Below are 16323 nucleotides of genomic sequence, written 5' to 3'. Positions count from 1 at the left end.
CCCGCCTTCTGAATTTCGCAATTTCTTGCTTCAATTTGCGTTGTGGAGTAATTTCTGATGTAACCCTGGCATTTACAATTAGTGCATTTCCTTCATGTCCTTATTAGTCATTTCCGGCTTAATAACAAGAAAATGGCTGCAGAGGTTATCATAATACTCTGCCCGTGCTATACTAGAAGTTTCTAGCTATTAACATTGAAAGTTGCTGAGAAATAGCGAACAAACCCTTCTAATTCCAATATTTCAGCTAAAAGCTGGCAAGGCGCCGCTGGTACTCAGAATTGCAGTGACTTTCAGTGAATAGTCAAGCTGGTTCTCGCTATCCAAATCATCCTGAGTCCACAAACGCTCTACAAGCCGTTGGATGCGGATGATATTCCCAACTTTTAATACTTTCTGTGTATTTGCTAGTATACGGAGAATTTCACTCCTTTGAGTGTCCGTCCGCGCCTCACAGGCAACGATGAAAAGTGGAAAACCACGCTCACATGTTTCGAGACGTTCAAGAATCTCGAAGGCGTCTCTGACAAATTTCATTACGCTAGAATGTGAAATGGGCGTCTTTTTCGCTGCTCGGTGCAGGTAGATCAATCCTGCAAGGCGGTACAGCTCGGCTATACCTCGTAGATTTCGCTCTTGAGTAGGGTGTTCAATATCATCTAAAATCTCGACATCCAATTCCTGCCGGGCAAATTTGAGTCTCCGTTCTAACTTATCAATCGTATCCATAGATACAGTGGAAGAGCTGTCAATTTCAAGAGTAACGTCAAAGATTTGAGATATCGTTACCAAAGTCTCAAGAGAGCATCCAAAAGTCCCTAGAATCTAATTTTATGTTAGCGAGGACGTATTAAGAGACGCCTAAACATATCATACCGTCGTTTTCTTAGGAGAAGCAAATTGCTTGTACATAATATACTTGTCCCTCGCACATGTCTCTTGACCGATCGTTCTTTGCTTATAATGACGGACGCTGAATTTAGAGAGAACGTCGTGATAATACACCCAATCCAATATCAATGCAAGGTCACCTTGATATGGGGTATCGAGAGTATAAATATCTTTGACAGCCATCTTCGCTTTGCAGATATGCTGTGCCCAGGCGTACGGTGAATCCGGTTGGTCAAAAATCTTCATTTGAGACAACGGGTTAAAACAAAGACAGACCAAAGATTCTGGTGTCAATTACTAACCTCGTAGAGACCTAGAATCATTGCTGCAGCAATGCGTTGGAGGACCTCCCTCATTCCACTCCCCTCATTTGAGGAAGCTTCTATCGCCAACAAAGCCTTCTCTTTGAAAACAATCGCTTGCGATTGACCATAAAGATGCAGTGATGCCAGAGCAAAATTTGCTTGAAGAACTGCACAGGATGACGAAGAGCTATCCGCAAACGACATTCGTAATATAAGGCTACAAAATTGTTGATTGCTAACAGATGCTATCATTTTTGAGATGACCATCTCATCTGCAACTTGTCAGCGGCTCTATAGATATATCCCGATTTGGCGTACGATGTACAATAAGATATTAAGGTTGCTCTGCGCTCTTCCGGTGAGGAAGGAATCCAAGAGGGTCCCTTCTGAATCCTCGGATACTCCAGAGAGAAATAAGGATTTCCTAATGAAGCTACCGCTATTTGGCAGTCATGAGTAAACTTTAGATATGTTGAGCAAAACTTGTTAGCTATCTTACATAGGGTATCATCCCCACATATGTCATTATATAACCTCAAGTCGGAAGCAAAGACATTCAAAAATTGAACTTTGTTGCCGGATAACAATCCAACACTGTTCCCTAGGGTAAGAGGATTCTTCGCACAAACTGCGCGTCGTTGATCGCCTGGTCGTGGCCATGAGAGGCGGATGCCATACCCCTGACATTGCCTTCTTGACCGAAAGCAGTTCTGGCAAAAGGGAATCTGCCTGTCACATCAGATTTTGCGTTCTGGAGACGTTAACTCTAGAGCAATGGATAGGAGGGCTCCTAGTGGAGTACCTCGGCAAGTCCAGCATCCTCCTGAAATCTTAGAATTAACCATATGTTTCTGGTTTAGGATCCTAGCGAATTAATTCAAAGCATAATATATCCGTAATAAATGCACAAAGAAACGGGAAGAATATGAACGACAAAGAACAAGCTCAATGGGTAGGGGCGCTGACGTCAGCACAGCTAGGATTATGGATACGCATTCGTGCGTAGATGTACGCGCAGGAAGAGCCACGAATTCTGCAAAGACCATCCTTTCAGCTGGAAACTATTTTTCTAGTCGCTTACTATATTTCCGCAGCAAGGTAGAGCCAAATTCGCATACACTTTTTGCCTAAAATACATAGGATGAATGTCTGATACTTACGAGACGGGGGGTGAAAGCATGTTTGGGGCCACATCGTGCTCTGGGCGTGTCCAGGTATACGAACAGGAGCTCTGAGGACACATTATACACTATAGAGAAAATTCCGAAGATGTTTTGGGTGTAGGTGCCAAACGATGATTGAGTTAGTTAGCTACCTAATTAGTACTGGCAATATTATAATCAATTACGTGCCATATCACCCACATAACTCAAATTCGTATGCAATCAACTGCATTAACTAAATAAGAATTATTATATACACTGGGGCAGTAAAACGCACTTCTTAATTAAATTAGTGTCTTTAAAACTTATAGATTCTATTTCCGTACTACTGTGTAGAGCCTCGTGCAGGGCTTCGTGTAGAGCTTCGTGCAGAGCTTCGTGTAGTTTTATAGTATTTTTGTTGCAGAAAAAATTAGGGTTTAGCAATTTGCGGCGATTTGCACGAGTAGCCTGTGTGTTTATAATAGGGCGCCTCGGTTACTATAGTAGATCCTTTTAATAAGATAATACTACCTAGCAGTAACTAAGGCGCCTTAGCTTTACTACTACTTCTAAAAGCTCTATAAGGGGATCTAGGGGGTCTCCTCTTAGAAAGCCTTATATATATATATAGATATTAATTAGACTATATTACTTCTAAATCAAGCCTAACTTAAGTAGGGCGCCTCAGTCTCTGTAATAGATCCTCTTAGTAAGATAATATTACTTAGTAGTAACTAAGGCGCATTAGCCTTACTACTACTTTTAAATTAAGCAAAAGCTCTATAGAGGGGGGGTCCAGGGGGTCTCCCCCTGGAAAACCTTATATCTATATCTATATTAATATATTAATTAAACTCTATCCCTTAACACGTTAGGGCACCCAGAGGAGAAGGCCCGTGCGCGAACACCAAAACTTGAACAACGCGTTTATCTAGGCGGCAGCGTCATTCAAGGACTTATTTTAGCAGCAGTATCTATAAAATACCGTTCTGCAAGAAGTACGGCCGCTAGAGACTTTATATCAGGCGACTCAACTCCAAAGATAAGCTTATATATTATTTCGCTATGAAATCAGAAGCTTTGTATTCCTAAGCACAGGCATTGAATTCTATTGATCTGATTGGTAGGCTCTTATCGATAACACGGGTGCCCAAGTTGACGTGTTAAGGGATATATAAGGCTCTAAGTTAAAGCTTTTAAACTCGGGTCAAAGTTTACGTAGGGTACCTAACGTTCCGCATGTTAATAATTAGACGTTAACTAAGGGACGAGATATGGCAGTTAAAAAGGTAAGTTTTGGGTATACAAGGGGGTAGCATGAACGGGTCAGACGGCCCTCCCTGCTAGTATGTTATCAAAATAAGCGAACCTTTGCAAAATGGTTGGGCTGTATTATTCTGCTAGCATACTAGCAGGGAGGGCCGTCTGACCCGTTCATGTTACCCCCTTGTATTTTGGGCTTGGGTACCGCCAAAGCTAGGACCATAAGCCTCAGACCCTCGGTGGAAAATTCGTTTGGATAAGGAGCAGTATGCCCACAAACGATCCACGGAGGGTCTGATTCATGAGAGAACTGTCAATGCTGTGTACCAGTATTCGAGGCGGCATCTCTACCCCATAAGGAACCACTTGTGAAGCCTACACATAGCAAGCAGCTTCCCTGAAATGTTTTGAAAAGTTGAGAATGCTCATGAGTTAAAAGTTGGCCTACTATCAGTCATTGGACAGGCCTGCAGAACAGTTTTGGATACCCCTAGATAATGTGCTGAATAGACTTTGGGTGGCGCCTGCAGGGCAACCTCCCAGCTTTCAGCTCTAGACCCCGCATCCAATCTCGCCTGGTTGCCACCAACTGTACATAGTAATTGTAGCGAAGCCGTATGCTTGGCTGCAAGAACTTTGCTTCTGCATTGTCGTGATCTTCGTTAATATCGTAAGGTTCCCACCCGTACAATATTGCCAAATTTTATCGGCAATTGCAGAGACAACGTTGTATTTGCGTTTTAGCAGAGGCATAAGAAAAAGAGGGAGCGTACGTCGGGGGAGCGTCGTCAAGCAAGTTCAATTCTCCCGGCTAACCAGAATAATTCTCCATGGCAACCAAAACAGCCCTTGCGCGTAGCCACAGCCGTTCGCTACAATTGCTATGTACAAGGGGGTNACATGAATGGCTCAGACGCCCCCTCTCCACCGGAGAAAAAGGTGGCCGATTTTGACGCACGGTCCACAAACACTAAAACACTACCTTAGCGCGGTTTAAAAAGGTTTTTGGAGAGAATATAGATTAGGAGAAGATTAATAAGCAGTTTACGTGGTATACAAAGAGACTGCACGAATGTATTAGGCTTAGTGGGCAAATGATAAAGTATTAGAGAGTATAATAAGGCTTTTGGTATTTTTGGCCCGTGCGTCAAAATCGGCCACCTTTTTCTCCGGTGGAGAGGGGCCCCCCCTGCTATTATGGAGAGGAAAATAAGCGAGCCCTAAGTAACATAGCAGAGCTAGGTTATTTTGTGTACCGTACTAGCAGGGGGGGCGTCTGAGGCATTGATGTTACCCCCTTGTACAGTTGGTGGCAGCCAAGCGAGATTACGGTGGTGCATGCACCACCGTAGATGCGCGTACCGAATTTAAAATTTTGGAGCGCTCGCCAAAGGGGGGGGTGGAAGCTGGTGCACATCACTGTATACGCAGCTCGCCCCCTCACTATCGCCACGCTTTCGCTAAGAACACATGCTGGACACTTGGAGCATGAGCTGAGAAAGACGAGACGCCAAGCTTGCCCAGATTTTGGGGGCCTGTTCTTGAGAGACAGAATGAGTTCAGTTCGGTTGGTGAATAAACTGCCGCTTGCCCCAGACACTTCTTATACCTGTTGTACCGTTTTACCTTGCGCATACCAGGAAAACCCGGGTTCTATAAGATCTTAATGTCAACTCTTCCTACATCACATCATGCATAACCTTCTCCGAATTTTTGCGGCCCATCTACTTCCACTTACTCTTAATTTTAGCTCTGCTTTTGCCATACGTACTAAAGCTGGGATCGTTATAACTCCTCCTCCGATCCCAAAACCAACTGGCTGGGTAAATATCAACCTCTTCGAACGCCAGGATAGCTGTTCATATGGCCTCTGCGGAACCGAGTGCCTGTCTCAAGGCGCTTTTTGCTGTGGACCAGCTGGGACTTTGGCGACGTCTCCTTACTGTCAGCCTCTTTTCGCCATCCATATCCAATAGCTAATCAGATCTACAGGGGTCTGTGACAATGTTAGTAAATACGAATCTAGTCAAATAGGCGATGAGAGATGCTAAAACTTTGCAAAGGGGGCATGCATTACAAGCGTCCGGGGCTCGACCGGCGTTGTAGACTGTTATGAGTGAGTCTTGGCCTATGAAGTGGTCCTGAAAGCCAGAAGATAAGATAATGAATATTAACGCACAATAGCCCTGACAACCCACAAGGCACCACTCAGTCTTGTATTGATAATGTTCCTACCACGACTTGTCAACCTACAGATCGTTGCTATACATGGTAGGCCCGCTTCTTTCTCCCTCTGCGGCTTTGCCAGTGCAGCCTAATAATCCCCGTTACAGCTCGGCAGATGGACCCTACTGCTTCTGGCAAACTTACATCGCCGATAACTCCCCAACCCTTAGCTGGTTCTCATGCGTCGTAAGCAAAACGGCAGATGCAACATTCTACGCAGCCACAATTACTGAAAACCTCACCTATCCAACTACACCCTTCACAGCTTCAACCGGAACAACTTCGTCTTCAAGCGCTTCAGCATCGGCCCCCGTCCTCAGCAATGGCGCAATAATCGGTATTTCGGTCGGAGGAGGCGTCGTGTTAATCGGCTGCGTGGCGGGTATAATCTGGTGCTGTATTGTTCGTAAGAAGGGGCGTAGTTCCAACACTACTGCCCCCTCCCTCGCGCCCGCACAGCGGTCCCCTGTGGAATTACCTCCCAATGTAACTCCTGTATTCTATCACAGCGCACCGCCAGACCCCTCAGCAGCCTACTCACCCACCCAAAGTTCAACCAGGTTCAGCCCGAGCCAGTATCAGGCGACTCTTGTGTCAGGCGAGGAGATTGAATACTGGAGACGAACGACGCCAAGAGATGGGAATTTGGGGACAGACGCTGCGGCAGAATTGCCGACGAAGAGGGCCAGTACGAGGGAGCGGGAGGAGCGGGACAGAGGGAGTTATGCGGAAGGTGATGATTGGGATCATATGACTGCACATTAATTATGATATTGGGTGGATGCAGAAAGACCTGCTCTGCATTAAAACAGCAATTGGTCCTGCGCAGGCCAGGTGATCTCGAGTAGGATTGCAAAAATTGGTAATGTGCCCCATTAAGCTATTGGATAGCGAGGAGGTTGTGACATGCGTAACATGGTATTAGTAGCATTGAGTACTGAAAACTATGAATGTACCGTCGGGTGTGAATCGGGTGATTAAGTGCTACAGGCAAAACTCCTTAGTACGGTATGGGTTTTGGCGCCAAATGTATCGTAATACCAATGATATTGTTATATCAAGAGTCACGTGTAGGGTGAATAAGCAGTAAAAACTTAATAAAAAGTGGATCTTAAAGCCTAAAGGGTATAGATTATCCTCCTTACGGGCCAGATATACGCCTTCCCATACAACTAGTTATACCGATATTGGTGGTAGAGCTTAACGATATCGTCGAAAATCAGATAATCGTTAATTACACCAAAAAAGTCTTGATTAGGGCATGTAGATCGTAATACCAAAGGTATCGTTATATACCTGGTATCGTATTAAGGAGTTTTGCCTGTAGTAATTGAAATCTCACCATGGCAGAGTGGTACATCCTTTTCAAAATCCTGCTAGAAGGACAGTGCGGCCTTCAAACGCACCTAGAGCATGTCTAAAATATCTCTTTCTATGGGGCTCAATGGAGCGTCTACATAGTTATATTGTGCTCTTGTTCTGCTTCAGTCTTGCATCATGGCCTAAATTGACTTTTTCACCGGGGACTGTTGAGATTCCATAGATTAAACATCCGTGTAAACTAGTAATCCTGCTAGACCGTCAGTGGTTATCCAAAAATCATTTTAGGGTAACTTTACCATTATGCTCACGGGCAAGAAGTTTAATGCAAACCAGACCACCCAGGACATATTTCCTTCCCACACCCACCCAGGCGGGCTCTTTACCAGAACTTTACTCACAACAGAACGGGCATAGTCTTCGTTTGATATACCAACCTCTTGGCTGTATTTGAGCCGCCGCTGGTATTCCTCATTTATAGGGATATAAGCTGATCTTGGAAGTAGAGAGCGTTCTACACGCGCAATATTGGATTTCACGCTGCCTGTCACGATTGTGACAACCTTGACACTGAACGGGGCGAGTTCGACGCGGAGGGTGTTGCTGTAGGTATTAAGCGCGGCCTTAGATGCAATTATATGCACCTAAATAGTAAGTTGGCGGCTAGGGGTACCATTGTGCAGATTGGTAGTTTAGCAGGGATAATGTAAGACATGAACTGAAATTATGTGGTGGTAGCTCTAGCGTGTGAACGTAGGCCTTATGTCCTTGACAGTACGCAACCTTGTAACAAACTATTGACCTCTATTAAGAGCGGTGCAAACTCTTGGCACATTCGCATTACGGCAAATACGTTAACCTCGAAGGTCGAACGCACTTCACCGAAGTCGACGTCCAGCGCCGGGACAGTAGAGTTTCTTCCCGCATTGTTGGCCAAGATGTCCAATCGTCCTCCTGTCAGCTCTTCGACCTGCTTCTTAACAGTGCTGACACATTCTGGCTTGTCCGCTTCGGGGGAGTGAGTCTCAATGCCCAGCGGGAGGAGGCCTGAAATTGTTTCGACCCTCCGGGCGGTTGCAAGGACGCGGAGGCCTTGTTTAACCAGGGCCAGCCGAGGGCTGGGCGCGGAGGAGGGAATGGAAGAGGACCTTTGGAGGAGAACTCGCGGGCGAGGGCCAATGCCACTGGGACCGGCAGCGATAGTGGTCATGTTGGTGGCGACCGGAAGAGTTGGCTTGATGGAGAGGAGACAACAGCCTTCCCCTTTGAGTCAGTCATCCCGATTAGTGCTTGTGGGTGCGTAATGGCTGCTAGTAATGTTGTATAGACAAGAAGGATGGGAAGTCATCACAGTTGTCAGGTTAAGGTAACTCTCCCGCAAAAGCACAGGCCAGGCGGAGTTCCCTCACAGCTTCCTCGCAGCATCCCTACAGCCCCACCTTTGAATCAAGAGAGCGCATTCGAAAAGAGGCCTGCATGCAGAGAAGCATGCAGGTAAGCATGCAGGTAATAGGCTAACTAGAACAGGTATAAAAGCAACGAGCCTTTCTGCTGACATCCCTGTTTCCCCTCCTGCTCGAGTCTACTTCGCTCTCCAAAGACGCTTTAAATTCGAATTTTCTATTCCTCGCAATGGCTCTCGTCGACTGGATACCGGTTCTTCTTAGGCCGTCGTTATTGTTGCTAACAGTGCGTTCTAAATTGTATTCATTATGACCTGGTGGTATGCTAAACTTCAGAAGACTTCTTTATGACGATCCTCGAAGCAGTCTTTGTCCACCCCAATCCCTCCCTTCTCTTCAACCTCTCCGCGTTACGAGAGAAATCCTTCGGGCGACTTTGGATCAACAATGGTACTAGCAGCCACGAGCCTGCAGTCCCTTAGCTTCCTCACCTAACTTCCTACGCAGACGAGGCAATGTCAGTCGGAATGCCTGGCCCAATCAATGTCCTCCTTAAAACTGCTCATGGTGTTGTCCTCGATGTCGGGCCAGGCAGCGGCGAACAATTGTCACGATTTGACCCCGCAAAAATCGGTGTCATGCATGGCGCTGAACCAAACATCCACCTTCTTCCAGGGCTGCTGAGGATCGCGGAGAAGGTGGGCTTCGACAGGAAATACAGAGCTTTACAATGCGGTGGGGAACCCGAGTCTTTGATTCCAGCTTTGGCGAAGGCTGGTGCTCTCAAAGACGGTGCATCGCGAGGCGTCTTCGATGATATTGTGTATCAGGGTGCTTTGCGGAGTGCCGAGGCCGGAAGAGACTATTCAGGGCTTATATCGGCTTTTGAAGCCGGGAGGGAGGCTCATCGTCTGCGAACACTTAGCGAATCCCTGGAGAGACGGAATTGGGAGTTTTCTGGCTCTGATATTTCAGGCAATATATGCGTTGTTAGGTTGGAGTTTTTGGCTGGGGGGTTGCAATATTGACCAGGATACTGCGAAGTTCCTGCGAGCTGGGGCTAGAATGGAGGGATGGGCAAAGGCGGAACTGGAATATGAGACCCAAGCATAGCAATTCCATTTACTGTGGGATATTTAGTAAAGAAAACGTAGCTGCTCTCGAATATAAAGTCTGTAGTACTATATCTAGGTAAATTATTCCGGCTTGGCGGCGCTTTCTACTTAATATTATAGGGGCTAATAAGGTAGATATATTTATTAATTATAGGGCTTCTTCTACGGATTAATTTAACGGTATTTCTAAGATAATAGCTATTATAGGGGTATTGTCGAACGGACAATAGGATGAGGACTCTGTCTATTGAATATGGCTCTAGAAGCTCTCTATATAGATTAGGTAGGTCCAGGCAACTGAGTCAAATAGGTAATAGAAAATAGGTAATGAGACATTCGATGAAACATTTAGTCATAAGTTGAGAGACAACTAAGACAAAGTACGTAAAGACGATCTAGGTCGTCAGACAATAGTTCGATGGTGGCAAGGAAGTCCGATTCAGGTCGACAGGTATAGATTAATTTCGTTAAGGAAGGTATATAAAATAAGTTATATCGCTTAATAAATCTTTAATAAAAAAGGTTAGCGATATCCGCTTGCGGATATACGTATGTCCGCTAATTGATTCTATGGTCTGAGCTTGCTGGGGTAGCCCGGTAGTGAACTCAACCCCTTTTACTTGGCACGGTATCGGACACGTGAGCCAAGCTTTTAGCTAGGTGAGCTTAACTGATCAGTACTGTACTTTCAATACCATGCCCACACGCACAGATAGTAAGAATTGTTAGCTTATCCTAAACACAGAAATGAAATCTTCCAGGGTCTTTCTAGGACGCGCCTAAGCAGGCAATGGGTGCGTATTTGGACTGCTGATTAGACTGCTAATTAAGCCTAGGTCACTTCAGTTTTCAGCTGTCGCATTTGGCCCCCATCCCAAATTCCCAGCTGACGTACCTCATCAAGCCATGCTACGGGAACTTTTCCAGCTCACAAACGCCACCTCAAAACCAAAATGGCTACCCTACATTATCATGCACATCAAGCTACATACGGGTCGCACAAAATTGATGATTTGCTGGAGATAGCAATAAGGCTCTCCAATTGCGGGGCAGATATCACTTGCGAGGCTGAACGTCTCTCAGCTGCTCAATAACAAGACAACATCTCTCAGCTCAAGAACAAGACATTCTAATCGTTCAAAGTTCATCAATGTGCTCTTACGCTTCCCTTGCGATCAGACAACCGCCGCGGGGCTCCTTTGCAGAGTGTCCCACACCTTGCCTTCGATGCGATGGCTCAGACTCTTCCAGCGGAACGTGCAGAGGCCCCCGTTAGGCCACAAGCACCAGTAATCCGCGTCGAAGGAGCTATCCCAGTTGACTCGCAGCGAAATTCAACAGGTCATAGAAGTACCTCGCCCTCAAGGCCTCAACCACGGCGTGAGCGTCAGCATAGTTTCCAAGGACTGATCCGAACGATCTCTCGGGAGACAAGGACCCCTACTGTTGAGGATAAAACAGTCAAAGAAACAGTAAAACCTTCGTCAGTGGTAAAATCATCCTCAAAGACGTCGAAGCTCAGCATTCGTCGGCATATTTTGCACCCCCCAGAGGTGAAACCATCGCATTCGGTGGACATTGTGGTTGTGTATTTGTTCAATGGTGCCAAAGAGGACTCTGATTTGGCCCTGTTCGAGGTCCACGAACATGTGGGACAAGCGGAGAAGGAATCATCAAGCAAACGAGAGCATGTAGAGGTTGAACGAGAGCCGAAAAGCGAGTCTGCTGTCGACCCCGGCCAACCTGCATCTCCTACGAAGAAGGATGGGAATTTCTTGACCCCAACATCTGCTAGAGATTATTTTACGACCAAGGATGCCGCAAGAATTGGTTCAGCGACATTGAGCAAAATTACTCCCAAAGCAGACCCGGTCTCGAAGGGCAAAGTCGCCTCTCCCGACATTTTATTGAAGAGCAAGCCTCTCTCAATGCCCACAGTCAATTGGTTAAGGGACCCCACTATGCTTCCCAAGGCCATTCCCGAGGCGAGAATAATCAGCGTAGGCTTCGATATCCGGGACGCTTTCGATGCGCCTATCGATCTTGAAGCCGCCGCTGCACAGCTAAGCGAAACGCTTGCTGAAGTCAGATTGAACTGCTCAGCGCGGCCCATCCTTTTCATTGGACACGGCTATGGGGGCATTTTCATCGAGCAAGCTTTGGTCAAAGGAGCTTGTGGAGATGAGACCTCGAAGCCGATCCTTGAAACCACCTCTGGCGCCTTCTTCTTCTCTTGCCCCGTCCTCGGATTTGATGAGACACGCACGCTTCTTGCAAAGTTATATGAAATACCTGTAGATGCCCCACTCTTTACGAGTATAGTTCCCTCTTCTGCCAAACTTCGAAAGCTCACCGATGAATTCAACCAAAAGGTCATGCAGGAAGACGCTCACAAGAGGAACGAGCCTGCAGATCAAGCGGAGGCCGAATCTCATGCTCACAAGGATACAGCACACTGTGGACGCGCATCTCGTCGAACAGGGTTTCCGATCATTCAATACATATCCGCTGAAGAGTACCCATCCCAACGAAAAGCTGAGCGCGCAGCAGAGAACCCGAGACTTGATCGTCCAGTTGATCGTTTGGACGATCCAGATTCGATATTGGTTCTAAAGAGGGACTTCGGAAGCATGGTGAAATTCTCAGCCTTCGAAGACCGGGAGTTTCAGCGTCTAACCGAGTTGATCTCTTGGGCTGTCCACACACGCCAGCTTCTCGATGCTGCGACCGGAAGTCAAGAAGATATAGAATCCTTATTGAAGAATCCTTGGGTAAACATTAACCTTCGAGACCGATGGTACGTCAAGCACTTGAAGGGGCAATGACGATACTGGCCATTACAGGGAGATTGTGCGGACTCACGCTCAATATAAGCTGACGTTGACTTAGGGGCCAAACAGCACTGCATATCGCCACGCAAAGAGCAAGCGCGCCCGTTCAAATTGTACGAGTACTTCTTTTCAAGGGCAACGCAAACCCTTCACCAAAGGACAGGCAATTAAATACGCCATTACATTACGCGGTCAGAAGAAAGGATATCTCTCTTGTTAGAGTTCTGTTAGAAGCAAAAGCCGATGTCAACGCCGAGAACGACAATTTTCTTACCCCGATAGATCTCGCATCACGACATAAGTCCACTCGCCGGATTGCCAAAGAACTCCGACATCAACGCCTCACTCTGGTAGAAGGTCCTGTCGGGGGGTTTCAGCGAATACCTGATCTGAAACCGAAGTCTCCCCAGTCGCAGCAAGGTCAGGTTGCATGTAAGAGCTTCCAAGTAACCGCCACAGAAATATTCTCGTATGGTGGTACCGACCACCACTGGTCTTTGCCCATTTCTGTTCAGGAGATGATATATGGCCCAGAGAGTCTTGAGGGCATACTAAAACGTGTTCGACCAAACCCCCCAAAAGATGTCGCACAAGGGAAGCCAATATGTAAATGGCTGCATATTCACGAAAATAATGTCGGTTTCCCAATCGCGCCTTTTCCTTACCTGCCTGATACTGACTGATCACTGACTCAGATGATATGGGTGGAGGTACGACTCGGTATCTTTTCCTAGACGTACTACTGTCGATTGACATATGAACAGGACCTCTTCGCCAAGCTCGGTTATCGTGGATCAATATGGGCTGGAAGAGGCCACACAAGCCAAATCCCACACAGTGTAAGACCCTTACGTTTGGTGTCTCCAAATATGCCTTGGAAGTGGTTAAGCTAAGTTACACTAGTGTGCCATCACACCACATGTTTCCAGTCCACGTAACCAGGACCAAGAGAAAGGACTCTTCGCAATATTTGTGAGTCTTACCTTCGAGTCGCGCTACCCATGTCGACAGGCTAAGCCAATGCAGGTTCCATATCTAAGCTACGAAGTGAATAAGGGGCAGGCCAAGATGAGCGAGTTTGTAGGAATAACACAGAGCAATTTTGAGCGAGATGCTTTTTGGAGAGAATTTGAGATATTTTCCCTGTGGGGTCGCCCAAGAGTCGGAAACGCTCGTGCTACCGCGGAAAACGATGATGCGTCCACTTCAGTAGCCAGGGACGGTGTGAGCAGCGAGGGTGAAACTACGAGGTTAGAGTCTATGATTAATCGTATCCCCGATACCTCTTTTCTTCCAGCGCCTGAGCTAATTCGTTCGCAGGAATGCCGAGAGAAGTCTCTCGGCTCGGCGACATACTGCCCCTGAAGGCCATGAATCTCCGCTTCTCGAATCAGCATCCGATATAGACTCCGAAGCCGCGCAATCAGATTCAGACACATCTAGCGTTGATGAATACGATTTAGATGACGAAGACGAAGCCTTGATCAGTGAGTATCTAAACGATCCGCCATCTCTCCATGTTCGACGGTATGTTACGAGTCATCTCCGAAGTTCACATTCTAACATCTTCAACAGTACCCTAGATCAGTATTACTACCATATGCTACCCAATACAAAGCGAAGAGATAGGGACCAAGTGGTCACAAGATGGGCAAAAAGCAAACACGAAGAGACGCACAACATAATCATGGTTGACCAACTGTGGCTGTGGCAATTTCAGGACGAAGATGGCACAGATATCATTATTTCGAGCTTTCCAGACCGTACTGGGGTGAATTCACGAAGTTCGAAGAGTGCAAGATCAATGGACAAGCTACGAGACCTTATCTTGGATCCCATTGGGAACATGCGCAATCCAGTCCGAAGCTCAATCGACCTGATCTTTCGAATAATCGCCACATGTTCCAACATTTTTGACCGTTGCCAAGAGATTGAACTGCTCCAATTTCTTCAAGCATTCGAAATTTCCATTGGTAGGGTGGTATGATACACCTTGGTTATTGCAAGTCGTTGGAACCCTGAGGCTGATTATGCTAGTAGAGCAATAAGGAAACGAGGCTATTCAAGAAGTTCCAAAAACGATCTGAGAAATTGCACGCTCTCAACAAGAAACATAAAGAGTTTGAAAACAATAAGAATAAACTACTCGAGCAGCTACTAGACATCGGCAGCGAGATCGAACTCCTAGTTGAGATTAAAGAGATCCTCGATGAGATCAATATAATCCTAAATATCCTTCGAACTCAGACGTCAGTACTTTCGGACCCTGGTCTAGCGGAGTATGATGTCCTGTCCCATTCTGAAGACGCTCGCCGTATTATTGCGACCAGCACTGCAGACTTCAAAAGGATGCAGATCCAGGCCGAGGCTGTCCAGAGCTCCGTAAGTACTAATAGAACCGCTCATCATAGCCCGAGCTAAAGTTGTCGTGCAGTTGAACGCTTTGATGGATCTTAAGCAAAAGGCTGCTAATGCTTGGGAAGCTCGATCTTCACGTGAAGGCGCTGTCGCGACAGCAAAACAGGGGAACGTGAGTCAATGATGCACCATCTCCAATACTATATGAGTAACGTTTGCTGACTTACGTGCATAGACCATGCTTGTTTTTACCGTCGTTACAATAATCTTTGTAAGTCATCTCGAGTCCTGGACTTGAAGGTCTCACTAATCGCTAACGAGTATCGTACTATAGCTACCGCTGTCTTTCATGGCATCTTTTTTGGCTCTCAATGTATCTGCCTTTCCACAAGATGACAAGGGTCAAACAAATTGGCCTCTACATCTCCTATCGGGCCTGTTATGTACGTGCTTGCCTTGATCCCATAGCATCTTCCCATGAAGAGACACTGATAATTGTGCAGTCGGCATATCCTTCGCTGTCTCCATTCCATTCGTAGTAATCGCATTCAGCGTCCAACCCATGGCCTCCATCTGGAAGGGCATGGTAAATGATGGCTTAATCAGGGCCGTGCTATATCTCCTCCGAATCCTACGTCAACTCCTACGCAAACTGAAGGCTAAGAGACTCAATGCGAAGAGAAAGAAATTAGCAAAGAGACTCGAACGTCGCCAATGCCAATATACCGCAGACCAGTACGACAAGAAAATCGAAGAGTCTGGATCTAGTTCGGAAGACGAACCTGATAACGCCACGGCCGTGGAATCCGATAGCTCATCTTCAGGTAGTTCAAGCAACTCCAACTCTTCGGGGGATAATGGTGATGATCCTCGCCCGAGCCTCTTCCGACGCAGAAGGATTTTGAGACGAAAGGAGAATGGTGATGAGGAGACGGGGTTGGAACCTAAGGATAGGCGGAAATGATGTTACAATGATGCGGATAATCCTAAGTTTGCAACTGAAGGAAAGATGATTGAAGTGTGGACTGTGGTAATACAAGTCGGTTTTCTCCGAGAAAGATGTTGATCTTAGCCGAATCCTCCACTTCACAATAATGCATAACGGCTAGGACAAGGCTTGAAACGTCTTTGCCCCCCGCGATCAGGCCTTCTTCCCACTATTGCCTCCATTCTTGAACCCTAAACCCGCAAGAAAAGGCACTCTCACTAGGGTAGCAACCCCCGTAATTCCCACACTTCCCCGATCCTTCCGCCTTCCAGCCCCCCACTCCTAACCTTCCCTGCCCCTGAAGCGTCAACTACACATTCCCCAAATAAGCCAAATCGACAATCAGAACGCCCGCTTGGTGAATCTTCCAGATCTTGATATCGTTCGTATAGCGTAGCAAGGCCGCGGCAGTGAATGCGAATATAGCATGCAGGCCCATGCTGCTGCAGGATCATTTCCGTACCCGGTGTGAGTTGGG

At 46.7% G+C, this 16323-nt stretch overlaps 5 protein-coding genes across 5 annotated transcripts; 3 read left to right on the top strand and 2 right to left on the bottom strand.

The window, feature by feature from the left end:
- Window positions 1-243: 243 nt before the first annotated feature.
- On the bottom strand, window positions 244-1137 carry K441DRAFT_679562 (uncharacterized protein; the record flags this gene model as incomplete). The annotated part of the gene is made up of 2 exons (XM_067651277.1): window positions 244-825; window positions 877-1137. The coding sequence occupies 2 exons, from the start codon at window positions 1135-1137 to the stop codon at window positions 244-246; spliced, it is 843 nt and encodes a 280-aa protein (XP_067501082.1).
- A 3959-nt stretch (window positions 1138-5096) lies between these two features.
- Window positions 5097-6858, top strand: K441DRAFT_664539 (uncharacterized protein). Its single transcript, XM_067649366.1, has 5 exons — window positions 5097-5548; window positions 5597-5610; window positions 5668-5720; window positions 5789-5875; window positions 5938-6858. Exons 1-5 carry the CDS (start codon window positions 5296-5298, stop codon window positions 6593-6595), a joined length of 1065 nt encoding a protein of 354 aa, XP_067501081.1. The 5' UTR covers window positions 5097-5295; the 3' UTR covers window positions 6596-6858.
- A 228-nt stretch (window positions 6859-7086) lies between these two features.
- Window positions 7087-8360, bottom strand: K441DRAFT_616059 (NAD(P)-binding protein; the record flags this gene model as incomplete). Its single annotated transcript, XM_067645733.1, has 3 exons — window positions 7087-7400; window positions 7450-7794; window positions 7929-8360. The coding sequence occupies 3 exons, from the start codon at window positions 8358-8360 to the stop codon at window positions 7392-7394; spliced, it is 786 nt and encodes a 261-aa protein (XP_067501080.1). The 3' UTR covers window positions 7087-7391.
- A 415-nt stretch (window positions 8361-8775) lies between these two features.
- On the top strand, window positions 8776-9666 carry K441DRAFT_707151 (uncharacterized protein; the record flags this gene model as incomplete). Its single annotated transcript, XM_067653711.1, has 4 exons — window positions 8776-8843; window positions 8893-9003; window positions 9061-9345; window positions 9398-9666. The coding sequence occupies exons 1-4, from the start codon at window positions 8783-8785 to the stop codon at window positions 9664-9666; spliced, it is 726 nt and encodes a 241-aa protein (XP_067501079.1). The 5' UTR covers window positions 8776-8782.
- A 1234-nt stretch (window positions 9667-10900) lies between these two features.
- On the top strand, window positions 10901-15821 carry K441DRAFT_679558 (uncharacterized protein; the record flags this gene model as incomplete). The annotated part of the gene is made up of 13 exons (XM_067651276.1): window positions 10901-12465; window positions 12558-13134; window positions 13195-13209; window positions 13264-13338; window positions 13403-13471; window positions 13511-13749; window positions 13820-14026; window positions 14075-14480; window positions 14540-14881; window positions 14934-15029; window positions 15093-15128; window positions 15192-15300; window positions 15361-15821. 13 exons carry the CDS (start codon window positions 10901-10903, stop codon window positions 15819-15821), a joined length of 4197 nt encoding a protein of 1398 aa, XP_067501078.1.
- Between the last annotated feature and the right edge of the window lie 502 nt (window positions 15822-16323).

The sequence above is a fragment of the Cenococcum geophilum genome (assembly GCF_001692895.1).
Source record: "Cenococcum geophilum 1.58 unplaced genomic scaffold K441scaffold_38, whole genome shotgun sequence".
NCBI lineage: Eukaryota > Fungi > Ascomycota > Dothideomycetes > Gloniales > Gloniaceae > Cenococcum > Cenococcum geophilum.
The sequence above is the reverse complement of the archived record's forward strand: the minus strand, read 5'-3'. Positions and strand labels throughout refer to the sequence as shown.